Source organism: Triturus cristatus, chromosome 6 (assembly GCF_964204655.1).
Source record: "Triturus cristatus chromosome 6, aTriCri1.1, whole genome shotgun sequence".
NCBI lineage: Eukaryota > Metazoa > Chordata > Amphibia > Caudata > Salamandridae > Triturus > Triturus cristatus.
In genome coordinates, this window is record NC_140589.1 from 665,704,697 (window position 1) to 665,720,318 (window position 15,622).

At 47.5% G+C, this 15,622-nt stretch overlaps 1 protein-coding gene across 1 annotated transcript in view; it reads left to right on the forward strand.

Annotated features, from left to right (window-relative positions):
* Positions 1–15,399, forward strand: part of BACH2 (BACH transcriptional regulator 2) — a 587,303-nt gene extending 571,904 nt beyond the window's left edge. The window contains exon 7 of the mRNA XM_085611154.1: positions 14,260–15,399. Within this exon, the coding sequence (XP_085467280.1) occupies positions 14,260–14,739 (480 nt within the window). The 3' untranslated portion in view covers positions 14,740–15,399. The remainder of the gene's footprint in view (positions 1–14,259) is intronic.
* The last annotated feature ends 223 nt before the right edge of the window (positions 15,400–15,622 follow it).

Sequence of the window (15,622 nt, forward strand, 5' to 3'; positions counted from 1 at the left end):
GCGGCACCATCCGCTGCAGGAGTCCCGTCCTACCCCATACCCTCCGTTCCCTGGGTCTGACGCAACTCCGGCAGAGATCAGAGACTTCCTCGTGGCCATGAGGAGCCTGGCTCTGCCGTCGACGCCTGCCGACGTGCCTTCGGGCACCGCGGGCTCGACTGGGAGGCCTTGCAAGCCGACGGCTCCAGCCCCGGTGCCGTCATCGACTCCGGTCACGACGCTGCAGGCCCCTGCGGGATCCAGGCCTGGATCCCGGTCGACCTTACGACCCCTCTGCCGGCGCCGACCCCTCCGGTGCCGCCCCCGGCGCCGCCTTCGGATGACACCCAGTTTAGTCCCAGTCCGGGCCCGGCATCGGAGCGGCGCCATCCGGTGCCGTCATCGACTCCGGTCCCGACGGATGACGGAGACAACTGGGAGGGGTCTGAGGACCCTCTGGCACGGCAGTGCCAGATATCTCAGGACTGGGCAGATGAACTGGGGGATGCCAGTGGTCTTGAAACCTCCCCTGACACTGGCTTCATCTCTCCTCCATCTGTCGCTATGGAGGAGGGTGCTACGTATTCTGTGGTGCTGCGCAAGGTGGCCGAAGCCCTTTGGCTGGAGCTGCCTGCTGTGGCCGTGAGGACTAATCTCCTCACTGAAGTGCTTCAACCGCCGGCAAGCTCCTCGGAGCCTCTGCTGCAGTTCAATGAAGCACTGACCGACGTTCTGATGGGCACCTGGGCCAAGCCCTCCACAGTTCCTCCTGTGGACTGGAACGTGGCCCGGAGCCACCGCCCTGCACCGGGCAACCCCAGATTTCTGTTGGTGCACCCCACACCCGAGAGCCTGGTTATCCAGGCCTCTACCTCCCAGACCTCCTTCCCGTCTGCTCCCCCGGATCGGGAATCCAAAAGGGTGGAACAGTTTGGGAAGAAACTGTTCTCCTCCCTTAGTTTGGGGTTGTGGTCTATCAACACTGCGTGCCTTTTGGACCATTACTCCCACTCCCTGTGGGATACGGTGGAGGATGTGCTACCCCAGTGTCTGGAGGAGGCCCGGACACGGCTCGCCCAGGCTCTTACCGAGGGGCGGGATGCGGCACGGTATTCAATCCGATGTGGACTGGACACAACGGACTCGCTAGGCAGGGCAATTGCGACCACGGTAGCGATTCGTCGCCACGCCTGGCTGAGGTCCACGAGTTTCCCCGGGGATGTCCAGAGCACCCTCATGGACATGCCCTTCGATGGCCGTCGCCTTTTTGGTGACAAAGCGGGTAGTGCGCTGGAGCGCTTTAAGGACACCAGGGCTACAGCCAAGTCCTTGGGCCTCTCGGCCCGTGCCCGCAAGCTTCCGCTTTTTGCCCCTTTCATGGCCAAGGAAGGGGCGCCCCCTCACATCCGTCTAGCCACATGCCGCAGAACCAGCCCCAACGCGGTTACGGACGTGGATTCCGCCGAGGCAGAGCAGGGGGACAACGAGCCGGTCTGTCCACATCTACCCCAGCAGAATCCTCCTCAAAGCCCTCCTAGTCCGAGCTTTCAGGCCCATTCTACGCCAGTGGGAGGCAGAGTTCGCCATCACCTGCTCCACTGGCATACCATCACATCGAACAGGTGGGTGCTGCAAATCGTCTGAAGGGGCTACTCCCTCCCCTTCGAGGCGACCCCTCCAGCCATGCCACCGCAGTGCCACTGAATTTCAGGGGATCACTTGCAACTTCTGCAGGAGGAAGTTACGGCCCTCTTGGCCAAGGGGGCCATCGAGCGCGTTCCTGGCCCAGAAGTAGGTCGTGGTGGTTGTTCCCACTACTTTCTGGTTCCCAAGAAGGGCAAAGGGGGCCTACGCCCTATCTTAGACCTCAGGAGCGTCAACGCCTTTCTCCGGAAGGAGAAGTTCAAGATGCTCACCTTAGCTCAGGTTCTGGCTGCCCTAGACCCTGGAGACTAGATGGTAGCGTTGGACTTGCAGGACGCTTATTTCCACATCCCCGTCCTGCCGGTCCACCAGCGTTACCTGCGGTTCATGGTAGGCCACGAGCACTTTCAGTTTACCGTGCTTCCCTTCGGCCTCACCAGTGCCCCTCGGGTGTTCACGAAAGTGATGGCGGTGGTCACAGCTCACCTGCGCAGATTAGGGGTTCCAGTCTTCCCCTATCTCGACGACTGGCTGTTGAAGGCGGGCTCACCCCAGGCAGTTGTCTCCCACCTCCAGACTACGGCCGACCTCCTGCATTTGCTGGGGTTCTCCATCAACGTTCCGAAGTTGCATCTGAGTCCCTCCCAGAAGCTTGTTTTCATCGGAGCAGTTCTGGACTCGGCGCAGTTCCGGGTCTATCCTCTGTAACAGCGGGTTCGGGATATTCAGGCTCCGATTTCGATCTTTCAGCCTTTGTCCCGAGTTTCGGTCAGGTTGGTGCTGCGGCTGCTGGGTCTGATGGCCTCCTGCATCCTGCTGGTACATCACTCCAGGTGGCGGATGCGTGCTCTGCAGTGGGACCTGAAGTTCCAGTGGGCCCAGCATCGGGGAAACCTGTCCGACCATGTCCTGATCTCAGAGGGCACTGCAAGGCAGTTGCAGTGGTGGCTCATGGACCGAGATTGGGTCAGTGGCAGATCCCTCTCCCTACCCCAACCGGAGCACGTAGTGGTGACGGATGTGTTCCTCCTGGGATGGGGGGGCCACATGGGAGAGGCGGAGATCAGAGGCTTCTGGTCTCCGGCGGAGTCCCGGCTCCATATCAACCTATTGGAGCTACGGGCGATCCGGCTTGCACTGAAAGCATTCCTTCCCTCTGTTCGGGGAAGTGTAGTGCAGGTGTTCACGGACAACACCACCGCCATGCGGTATTGCAACAAACAGGGTGGGGTGGGGTCGTGGACCCTTTGTCGGAGTCTCTGCGCCTCTGGGCATGGCTGGAACATCAGGGAATCACCCTCGTGGTTCAACACCTGGCAGGCTCTCTGAACGCCAGGGCAGACAAACTCAGCCGCCGGTGCATGATGGATCACGAATGGCGTCTGAACTTGACGTGGCGCAAGGCCCCTTTCGGCAGTAGGGAGAGCCTTGGTTAGATCTATTCGCCACCGAAGAGAACGCGCAATGTCAGCAGTTCTGCTTGTTGGAATTTCCAAGGCGGCACTCGCTCGGAGACGCTTTTCATCGCGAGTGAAGTTGCGGTCTGTTGTACGCCTTTCCGCCTATACCACTTCTGCCCAGAGTGCTGAAGAAGATCAGGCGCGACTGGGCCCAAGTCATCCTTGTGGCTCCGGATTGGGCACAAAGATACTGGTATCCCGAGCTACTCAGTCTATCGATCGATCCCCCGATTCGACTGCCTCTTCAGGAGGACCTTCTGTCGCAGCAGCAGGGGACGGTCCTCCACCCAAACTTGTCCAGCCTCCACCTCCATGCGTGGAGGTTGAGCGGCGGCAGTTGATGCCATTTGACTTGCCTCCTGAAGTCTGTAATGTTATTCTGGCAGCCAGGCATCCCTCCACAAAATCGGTATACGCCTGAAGGTGGAACAAATTTGTGGCATGGTGCACAGCAAAGGCTGTGGATCCCCTTTCCGCCGCTCTTTCTGAGGTTCTCCTCTTTCTTCTTTCCCTGGCCCAGCAGGGCTCTGCTCTGGGAACCCTCAAAGGATACCTTTCGGCTATCTCTGCTTTCTTACGGCTTCCTGATCAGCCTTCTCTTTTTAAATCCCCTGTTGTTTCTCGATTCTTTAAGGGCATTACTCACATGTTTCCTCCTGTCCCTTTCGTAATGCCTCAGTGGGATTTGAATCTAGTATTAACCTATCTGATATGTGCTCCCTTTGAGCCACTTCATAATTGTCCCCTTCATCTTCTGACTCTTAAGACTGCTTTCCTGGTTGCCATCACCTCTGCTAGAAGGGTGGGTGAGCTCCAGGCTCTCTCTTCTAAGCCTCCTTTCCTTTCTGTCCATCCGGACAAAGTTGTTCTCAGGACTCGTCCTTCCTTTCTCCCTAAGGTGGTAACTACCTTTCACATGGGCCAGTCTGTTACACTGCCCACCTTCTTTCCGCCTCCGCATCCCTCGAAAGAGGAAGAAAGGCTCCAACGTCTGGACCCAAAACGGGCGCTGTCTTTCTATCTGGACCGCACCAAACAGTTCCGGGTGGACGACCAACTCTTTGTTGGCTACGTGGGCACTAAGAAGGGTCGGGCGATGCACAAGCGAACCATCTCTCGGTGGGTCGTTTTGTGTATCAAGGCCTGTTATTCCTTAGCTAAAAAGGAACCGCCTGTAGGGCTGAGGGCCAATTCCACTCGGGCCACAGCGGCGACCACTGCCCTGGGTCAGGAAGTCCCCTTGCAGGACATTTGTCAGGCAGCAACGTGGGCCTCGCTGCACACGTTTCCCAAACATTATTGCCTGGACAGCCAAGACCGGAGAGACAGCTTCTTTGGCCGTTCTGTTCTCCAGGACTTTCTGGTGTGATCTTGGTTCGCAGACCCACCACCGGGGTTGGTATTGCTGGGGTATCTATTCTAAGGTGAGGAATCTAACTAACATGTTTCTTTCAGATGAACAAGTTACTTACCTTCGGTAACTATATATCTGTAAGAAACATTAGTTAGTTAGATTCCTCACCGCCCCACCCATCCTCCCCGCTCTGGGAACCGATATCTAGGGTTGAGGTCATCCCTTTCAGGGCCCTAGATTCTTGGCGCCAGTGTCGGTCTCTTGCATGGCTCTGCGTTCCTGGCGGGGAAAGCTATGTACAAGAACTGACGTCAGCGCGCGAGGGTGGCGTCTAAGTACTCAGACGACGTCATCCCGGCGATCACGACGCCGACGACGGACGCAGAGCCGCAGACGATGCCTAGCGATGCGCAAGGGTATTGCTGATGAAAAATCTTTCCGGATCCAGCCTGACGCCTGGGGATATTCTAAGGTGAGGAATCTAACTAACTTATGTTTCTTACAGATATATCGTTACCAAAGGTAAGTAACTTGTTCTTTAGGGTCAGTTCATTTCTCAAACTTGCGGTGAGATGCTGGAAATCCATGGAAGGTTAGTTCCCCGGGTGCGGATTGTTCTTTTACATTGCTATAAGCAAACTGTTCCAAGACAGTGATTGTAGGCTTTATCACTGTCAGATTTTGAGTAGCAGTTTTATTCCTGCAACAAAAGATTGCATTTTATCTCAAGACGTTTTTTGGCTAGTATTGTACTGTACTGGTTTTGTATTGTTTGCAGAATGTTTGTTGTGTGTTTTAATTGGAAATTTTAACTATGTCTGGATATATTTTATGGCTAAATTCGGCCGAATAAAGTTTTACTGACTGACTGGCTGATTTTTAATACAGCTGGCAGAGAGTTAGGCCTATGCAACACCATGATTCATCTCAGGGGCCTCCTATGCTTCCACACTCCAAAGCCTTGATATTCCACAGCATGGCAACTACAAACAAGCATTTGCAATGCAACAGGTCTCGCATTTACCTGAGCATGAGCTATTGGCATTGTAAATAAAAAGGCCTTTTATTTATGTTTTGGTTTTTGAAATATAAATAAAACGCATTGTCATTTACAATGCTAATAGCTTAAACTCGCGTAAATGTGAGACATATTGCATTGCAAATGCTTGTTGTTACCAGTCATTGGTACATGCTTTTTCATCCTTGCCTCATCTGTCGACGTTCCATTAATAACCAAAAATTATTCCACCAGTTTATCTACTCATGTTCTGTATTTTCTGTTAACTTAGCTATCTGACACATGCTGGTGATCCAACATCCTTAAAATTATTAGCTGATTTTGCTTCAACCACAACCATAAATGTTTTCTTAATGAGCATTACTAACCCTAATGCTGCCTAGGCGAGACCTAAAAAAATATGTTTTGTGGTGCTAAGAAAGCAGTTTATATTCACTTTATGCTGTGTAAAAAGCATATTTGAGGAAGGTTGTTAGCAATGTATGGTTTACCACATTTTGGAAATCAAGCATTGGTTTTGTAGCCATGAATACAAATTAGAGACTGAATATTTTTTACATTTTGCATTTTTTCCATCAGGGAGCAATCACAAGGAGGCAGTGCCACCTATCGCACCACCATAAGTTTAAGATGTGGTTATAAATATATGGATCTCGGGAAAAAGAGTGTGTGTGTGTGTGCGAGAGAGAGAGAAAGAGCGAAAGAAAGAGAGAGGGGGAGGGAGAGAGAGGGAGAGAGAGAGGGACAGAAAAAGTGAGAGGGATAGAAAGAGATGGAGAGAAAGAGAGAGGGGAGAGAGAAAGAAAGAAAGAGAGAGAGGGGGAGAGAGAGAGAGAGTAGAGCGAGAGGGAACGAAAGAGAGAGAAAGAGAAAGGGAGAGAGATAGAGGGGGAGAGAGAAAGGGAGAGAGAGAGGGAAAGAGAGAGGGAAAGAGAGAGGGGGGAAAGAAAGCTAGAGTGGGAGAGAGAAATAGAGAGAGAGAAAGAGAAACATAATGAGAGAGGGAATGAAAGAGAGGGGAGAGAGAGGGAGAGAGAGAGAGAGGGGGACAGAGAAAGAGAAAAAGAGAGGGAGAAAGGGAGAGAGGGAGAGAAAGAGAGAGAGAGAGAGTGAAAGAAAGAGAGAGGGAGGGAGAGGGGAGGAGAGAGACAAAGCACAGTGGGACAGCAAGAAAGATGGGGAAAAGTCATCATGGAAGAAGCGAGGGGGGAGAGAGAGAGAGTGGGAGAGAGAAAGAAAGAGAGTGGGAGAGAGAAAGAGCGAGAGAGAGGGAAGGAAAGAGAGAGGGAGAGAGAGAGAGAGAGAGAGAGAGAGAGAGAGAGAGAGAGAGAGAGAGAGAGAGAGTTTACATCATTTAGAATTGCTCCCAAGTGTGTTTTAAAAGGGAAAATGCAAAGGATGCTTGAGAGGTTAGCGACCAAAGTGGCCCTGCTGCGAGGAGAGCCTTGAAGTGCATGGACCCACAGTAACACACTCAACTGGTGTCAGACACGCACATAGGCCGTCGCGCCAGCGGAGGTGTCCCTTACCTGAAGGGAACCCTCTGGTCCGAGGGAGGCCCTGCGGGCCCTGGAAGTAGTGGTGGATTCTCCACAAGTCACCTCAGGGAAGCACAACAGCACTCCGTGGGGCATGACTGCCTGCCAGTGTGAACACCTCGCGCAAGCCTTTCCAGCACAGAAGCCAAGTTACGCAAGGCGCCTGTGCTGTGCCAGTCCGCGCGCTTTTACCGAGCCTGCCTTATGCGCACGCTGCTGACATATTCCAAACTGGTGCGTTTCCATGTTTTGTTGCCTCCCGGTGACAAACACCGGATGCAACAAACATTACTAAACGGCGCTCGTCTGTGGCTACACAAGCCGTGGCCGCGCTCAGCGCCTGTGCCACGGAGGCCGTCAGTCAGTGGAAGCCACCGGCCCTGAGCGGGCCAGGAATGCGGCAGCCGAGCTCATTGTGCGCCACAATGGGCGCGGGCCCCCACCCCCGGGCACCGCGCTTTACTTTCAAGTCTATTGTCAGAGCAGCCGGGACAAAGCTTCCCCTGCAGCTAGACAAAATATGTGCGCCAAGGAACAGAGCTCTTCTGTCCGGCTTCACGCAATGAAAGGTGCAGCGCTGGTATTCTAGGCGCCGTGACGTGCACCCGCTCCCACGGCGGGGCCACCTAGCTCTACACACGTCCGTCAATATTCACTCTTCGTGTGAAAAAGCACGACCGCTCTTTCTGGATAAGTTTTACCGGCGCGATAGAGGCGTTTCCACACTACAGGCGGCGCCTGGTATCCGAAGTGAAACACAGTAAGAATACTCTTGAAGTAATGGGACTTCCTTAAATGCATCAAAACTCACTTCTGACCAGGCCAGATCTGCTATGCTATGGCAGCCAACAAAACATGTTCATGTGTTTATAAAGCATGTATTACTTACAAATGATATTTCCCAAACATACTCCCTTGATTGTTTGCTATTTGTTTCCGGAGGCATGTTCATGAACAACAAACCAGCAACAGAAACACAATTTACAATTCTGCGTGTAAGAAGTTACTTCTTTGTGGGATGTAACTATTTTGAGGCTTTACAAATTAATCTTAAGAACATTTTCTTCTCTAAAACGTAGCCGAAAAAATACGCTTTTAGAGCTTGTTAAAGTGCGGCCGCGAAAGTGAAAGTGATCAAACATCAAAGCGGCCGAGCGGCCGCGAAAGTGAAAGACAACGAGTGCTTTCAGGCTGCCAAATGGTGCGCGCGCCCGGAGCACATGCACTGTAGTTGGCGGCCTGAAAGCACTCGTTTGCACTTCCAAAAGTGCTTACTATAAGTCTCGCCAGAGCAGCGCTAAAGCGCTGTCTCAGGCGAGACCTAAAAAAGAAGACTATGAATGAAGCCAATTCAGATATATCCTGGAAGACAAAAGTGGCATTAACATCAGCACCTACAAACACTGAATGTGTGTGTCCGCCTCATAAAAGGGGCTTGGACACAAACACCACATGTAGCCACTAATGACAGAGGTAGAAAAAGAAATAAGCTGGGATAGGGAGGTTTTAGTTGCATTTTTTACTGCCTTCTTCTGTTGACTTATGGAGAATTGTTCTCTGGACTCAAATGTCTGCTCTGTTCTGAGGAAAATCTACCATGCCTTATATTCATGTTTAAATCAAAATGCGTGATAAATTTTACATGAGCTTCATGAGCTAAGACGTTTTGTCTGTTTGCCAGTTTTAACTCTGCATCATTGAAATTGCACACCATCTGTATATTAGCTCTAAGGAATCAATTTCTGCAGGCAGCTTGGCTTGTTTCACAGAAGTGTTGCAGGCTACCACAGATGAGCAGTTCTTCCTGGTTCCTTGGATGGGATTTTAACACTTTTCTGTATCGCCATCACTGCCATTTTGGTTGTGTGCAGGCTGTTTATCTACCACAGTAGGTTGTGTTCAGTTGCCATGTGTCGGCCACAGAAATCTATCCATGCGTGGTGTATAGCCTGTGGCCCAAAAAGGGCTAGCATTCACTCAAAAACGAAAATTGAGGACAACCTATTTTCCTGGTAAGCCTTAAGGAGAACAACAGTTTGGTGTTTTTAAGTAGAAGTCTGTGAAGTTTATAAAAACAATTTTTTTGGTGTGCCAGCAACATTGCTATCCTAAGTTCCTAATTGCCACGTACCATAATGATTCTGAAATGTTTCAGTGTAAACTCACCTTTGCCCCTGATACTTTTTGGTGCACATTACAAGATAGTTTTCACTGCACTGCAAGATAAATTTCACTCTAATGAAACACAATCAAGATTGAAATTTAGTGCATACTTTTTCTGTGTAAGTTTACGTTTAGCAGAGTTTTTTTACAGACAACATTTTACTTTGCTGGTTTACTTTTTGCGAATAAATTCTTGCAAAAGATTCTCACATGTTGCAGTAGTTAAAACATTGCAACTCAATGAAGTTTAAAAAAATATTCAATAGAACTTTGAGAGAAAATCTTTACACACCATGTTGTCAAATATATAGCGAGTCAAAGAAATATCCTTTGGACTAAATGATTAAGTATATGTAGAAATTATCACACACGTATCCTGATTCAAACCCAGTGATATCATTCATTCATCCAAAACCAAGGAGGATTGTAATACATGCAAGCAAGAATGCATAAAACAAGACTATAAACTGCTATAAATCAGACTAAATAGATACATTTATTAATTGTTCAACATATATTGAAAGCAAAAGAATTATTACATAGAGATGATAATTTACCATCAAACAATAATAGCTAACAATAAAAATAAGCGACCTAATTACATCACAATAACTTAACCTCTTCTGTGCCCATGACGAGATAGTCTCGTCATGGAGCACGGTCGCGCTGTGCCCATGACGAGACTTTCTCGTCATGAACCCCACCCACTAATGCAACGCCCGGCACAGGAGGGGGAAAGGGCGTGGCACTGAAGGGGTTAAAAACCATAAAATATGAGAGTCACTAATATAGACAAAAACAATATGTCATCAAAGATATTACACATCCGTAGTAGCAGTATATGGGACGAAAACCTGGTACTTTCGTACTTAGTACTCGTTATTAATCGCCCATGTGAACAGATTAGTGTTGAAAAAATAGGCGTCGACGCGTTTCGATGGCTTGATTATATCTCCATCTTTATCAAGACCAAATTCATGACTCTCATGTAGTGATTTTTTTTTAAAAAACATCAAGAACTGGCACAGTAGTTGATCTGTACCTCTTCTAATTAAGGCAGGCTCGCATCAATACATTCGATCAGTAGATTCAAATTTTCTAATATAAGAATATCCTGTTGGTGGTCTGCCAAGTCTTTCATTTATTCTTCCATTATAGTGTTTAGACTGTTGTCTTTGGATTATTCTTTCTATTATGGTAACGTCCTTGTTTGTTGGGGATCGATATTCATTCACCCATAGGATGGTAGGGTCCCTTATGGAATGTCTTGACCCACCTTAAAAATTTACACACTGTGGTTGCCGCGCCACCTATACATGCTTCTTTGTCTTCTTCTCATGGACTTAATGAAACTTCTTTGTAGCGATGTCGCTGTAGTATTTCCCTTTTTATTATTAAGGTTTATTGTAGTAAAGCCCCCAGTATGGTCGGTGCAGAACGAATAGTCGGCACCAATATATAGCACCAAATATGTTGATAAATATTGGTGTGTAGGACAATATAGTTATTATTGACAATGTTATTTCGTGTGACGTTGTTAACTTTAACCTAATGCAAATAATCTCTTATTTCGGCTGTCATGTAGTTTGTTAAGTCACAATCTGAGCAAAGCTCCACCAAGATGCCGATCACATTAGGTGTTCTTTGTTTTGTGTCATGCTATCTCCTGGTCTTCCAGTTGGCCAGAATTATTTTTGGCCAAACACTCCCAAAAAAACACAGTGCAACACAAGGTCTCCTTCCTAGTTCTTTCTAGTTATTTCACTGAGAAAGTTTCTTATCCCAATCCAGACTCTTACTACATCACTAGAAGTTGTCCTGATGTGTAATCTTGTATGCTGTTAATCTCGACACTAACCCAGGTGCCCGTGTTGTTGGTGGAAAAGGTAAGGTTCTGTTGCCATGTTGTCTAGCATGGACAGCGAGTGGAGTTGGAAATGACCTGAGCTGAGCAGGTTTTGTGTCCCTGTTCCAGATTGGGCTTTATGTTAATTTCTTCTTTCACTTGAACATCTCTGTGATGAGCCTAAAGAGATGGTCTCCAGCTTGTAAAATCAGCTTTTTCGTCTTTCTAGCTGCTACATTGGCGACCAGGAAGGGATAAGAGAGTGAAGTTCTGAAAAGGCATGGGTCCTTTTCTCTGGTGTCTTAATTTTTTGGTAGGGAAGGGTGTGTTGTGGTAGGAGGGAATGCTGGGGTTCAAGTTTAAATGAGTTAGGTGAGGTGGGTGTGTAGATGGGGCTATTGCGTGCCGTCTTGTTAGAAAGTTATGGAAAGTATTTAGGTTCCGGGTGCTACCTGTAGTGCTGTTGAGTTCAGACATTTTTTTGTGGGTGATCTTTTTAATATTAATCTCCTTTCCTGTGCTTTGAATCCATGTTTTATTCGGCCTCTGTGTGCCCTGTGTTTTTAGCATTAGATGTTAGATGTAAGTCGCATACAGGGGATTTGCTGCTCTTGCCAACTATGTGGGAGAACGTGATTTGGGTGATGGCACCCTTGCAGCCGCGGTCCGTTCAGGTAACAGCGGAGGGGCCACGTGGGGGAGATTTCGAGGGACGATGCTGAGGGAAAATTAATAATTTATTTAATTTTCCCATCGAAATCCCCTCTCACGTGGCCCCACCGCTGTTGCCTGCATGGATCTCGGCTGCACCCTTGGTGAGTTTAACTAATGGCCCAATTGGTGTGACTGCCTGCAGCTGGTGCAGTCATCATGTAAAGTGGCATTTAGTTGCTCTACTCATTTTCTAATTTATTTTGGCGATTTCTGAATAACCGAACGTGTCAATGTTTGCTTGATACCTCTTAACCAAAATTGCGATTTCACAGTTTCAGCTACAAGTTCCTTGATGCAATATCATAATCAGATTTTTTTAATGATTAGATATTCGCTTGTTCTGGCAATCTGTTCCTTAAGTTTGCACTTTTTTGATAAATTGACAGTATTTTCTTTGAGTGACCGGGCCCATATATTTTTTTAATTGTCCAGGTGCATTTAGTCATGACTCAGTGCTTTTTCATTTAGAAGAATTCACAGTGTATTACAGCGGTCTAGAAAAGTCGACTGGCGCTAAGTAACCAGTTCTTCTTTAACTTTTTAGTGGCGCATGAGAGCACTGGAAGCAGGCCCGCCATTCTGTGCAACTGCGGGATGAATTCTGGGGCTAAAATCTAATAATTCGAGTTGGTTAGGCAGGGAACCCTAGAACATGGAATATTGTGCACCAGTCCTGCACTGGTGTAATTAATTATAGAAAGCAATTAGCAATAGACACATTTATGCTTGTGCTAGAGGCACTTTGCTTTTTCTTCACCTATCACCATTCTAAGGTTTTTAGAAGTGTATGCCTTCCGATCTTCGTTTAGAAAAAAGATTCATTAAACGGCAATTTGTACGGTTATTTTGCATAAGATATATGAATTACATCGTCTTACATTTTCTCCGCCACTTGATGATGACCGTCTCTAGTTTGCAAAGTGTTATTTGTTGGCTGTGGGTTTCCTATAGAAGAAATCACATGGGTAGAGGTTTGGGTTATGTAACATTCCCAAACTTCTACGATTATGTATACAACATAGTATTATTTGTTAAGCAGTCTATACTAGTCTTCTAACTTTGGATTTTCTTGCGGTGGAAAGACCTCTCTAGTGGAATTGGAATTGGATTGTGTGAGCTTCCCCATCACTGTGGGGTGGAGGTGGGGGGAAGGGGAGGGGGAGGGGGGGGGGTGGGGGTGGGGGGGTGGGGGTGTGTGTGTGTGTGTGTGTGTGTGTGTGTGTGTACACACACACACATTTACGGTTCGCTAGTACACCATATGTACAGTATAATAAGTTTCGGAATCTTTGAACGAGTGTTGGATCTTGCAAGCCTCGTAATACCCATGTATGTGTGGTCAGTGTGTCATGTAGTTATGTTAGCAGTAGCTACGGTTTTCCCATCTTGGCGCCCCTGTTGCCCTGTTTCATTTTATTTCCTTGCTTCTTTGGGCCTGGCATTTGTCTTTCTGGCCATCTAGCTTTGTCTCAATCTCCACCCATCTCTGTTCCAGTTGCCTGAATGTTGCGCCCAGTGTCTGTGTCTCCCAGTCCGTGTCACCCTCTCCCAACATATGTGACCGAGGTTCCTCGACTCTGCCATCTCTCAGTCCCACGGCCAGTATTTCCCAAAGTGAGGTTTAGTCGCTGTACGTATTTTCAAATTTATTTTGGCGAGATATGGATAACCGGACTTGTCAAGGTTTTCTTAATACATTTTAACAAAAATTGCGATTTCACAGTTCCAACTACAAGTTCCTTGACGCAATATCATAATCAGATTTTTTTTTCCTATTAGATATTTGATTGATCTGGCAATATGTCCCACTCCCAGTGGCTGAGGTCCTGTGTCCCAGTGACCCCATCGCTCTAAGTCATCCAGCATCCATGCCTTTTTGTTCCAGAGCGAGCCTATGTCTAACCTTAAGGCTGCATCTCTCTGATCTGTGTTTTGTGATGCCCTGTATACATCCCTGCATCTGTACCCATATGTCGGAATCTCCCTGGCCCAGTGCGTGAGTCCTTTCAGTGTAAGACCCCTTTGCTTTGCTCTGTCTGAAACCCTGTGTCTCCCAGTCTCAATGTTCTGCCTTGCCCCTGTCTTCCTTTTCCAGTGTCTCTTTGTCCCTCTCCAGGTGGTCATGTCCCCATCTCCCTATACCGGTCTCTCCTGCTTCCAGTCTGTCTCAGTTTCGCTTTTTCGCAAGAACAATCAGCTAACAAAATTATTCGAGAGTGATTTAAAGTTAACTAGCAAACATCTGTTCATCCCGCATAAAATAATCCAGAGTGCTACTGTAGGACTGTTATATGAATATTTTGTACAATGCGAATGGATTTCAAAACGTATACACGTATGGATCACAGGTCTCATAATATATAAAGCAATGATTTAAGTACTTTTCGGTTTTGTTATGTTGCAACTGTTGGGGCTCAGTTGTTTATCGTCAACTCTATATCATGAAATGTATCCTAGTAAAAGAGGAAATGATCATACATTGTTTTGCCTACTTTTAACAGCCAAATGTTTTCATGTGTTAAAAATGTTTTTTTTCCTTTCAGGTATGCGAAAAAGAAAAATTGCTAACAGAGAGGAACCAGTTAAAAGCATGCATGGGTGAACTGCTGGATAACTTCTCCTGCCTTTCCCAAGAAGTATGTAGAGATATGCAAAGCCCAGAACAGATACAAGCCCTTCACCGATACTGCCCCATTCTCCGGCCTGTAGATCTTCCCGCTGCTTCCAGTATCAATTCTTTGCCCTCCGGAGCCGATCAAAGCCTAGGGTCCCAAGCTCCTGCGGAAAGTATGCAGTGCTGCTCAGAGCAAGACCCCATGCAGATCGGTGCACATTGGCTGCCCAGCGATGGATCTGAACATTGTACAACAGGGCGGAGGCTGGACGGCATTGACCATGGGGCATATTTAGAGAGGGGGCTATCTCTTGAACAGAACAGCCAAACAGTGACGGTGGACTTCTGTCAGGAAATGACCGAAAAGTGTACAACAGATGAACTGCCTGAGAAGGGCTTCACCTCGTGACTACTGACCTGATGTCCCCCCTAGTCAGGAGGAGGGGGGGTACCTGCGTTTGGCCAGTGACGTGTTCATTTGTTGCCCAAGTGAACCAGTTTTGGTGCACACTACAATGGTCTTAGCAGCAATACTGAGTCTAAGTATTTCCCTCCTCTCGTCAAAGTGGGGAGTCTTTTTCTTCACAATGGTGCTATGCCTTGCTCCGGCAGGGAATCAACAGTGGCAACACTGTTAGCATTTTTTATTTTCATTTTTTGTGTGTGTTGTTTTGTATGCTAATTTCAAAACTTAACAGAGGTTGGACACAATACCTCTGAGGACCCTACAGCAGCTTTTATTCTCAGTGACCCATGTCACACAACCCTATCTCAGGAATTTCTTCTGAATGTTCAGTTTTTTCTTGGAAGACCGCTTATACACACATCAAAGTTTTATAGCTAAATTGTAAATAGTTTAAATATCTTGCACCATATGCAAAGTCCTCCATTTCCCTTAATAGTCTCATTCTGAAACTGGAATCTCAGCTGTATGGGCAATTTCTAACATTCCCTTTTCATCTTTTTAGTCTTTGATGCTATTACTGACTTGAGCAGCTTGCTATGGTTTGGGTTACTGTTTTCCACAGCTCATCAGTATCATTCGTTTTGTCCTTATTTATGAAAAAAATTCTTGTTGGATACTTATTTGAAGTTTTTGGCCCAGCTATTCGTAGGGTGCCATTTGAACATTTTGGGCGTTATTAGCTGGCAGAAACTGTACAGTAGTGGTCAGTGTTGCCACATGCACTGAGATTTTGAGTCAACTTTTTATTTTATTTTTTATTAAGCAAAGGTGTAACTTCCATGGATCAAACATTATGAAATTTGGTACTTTGTACAAAAGCATTCAA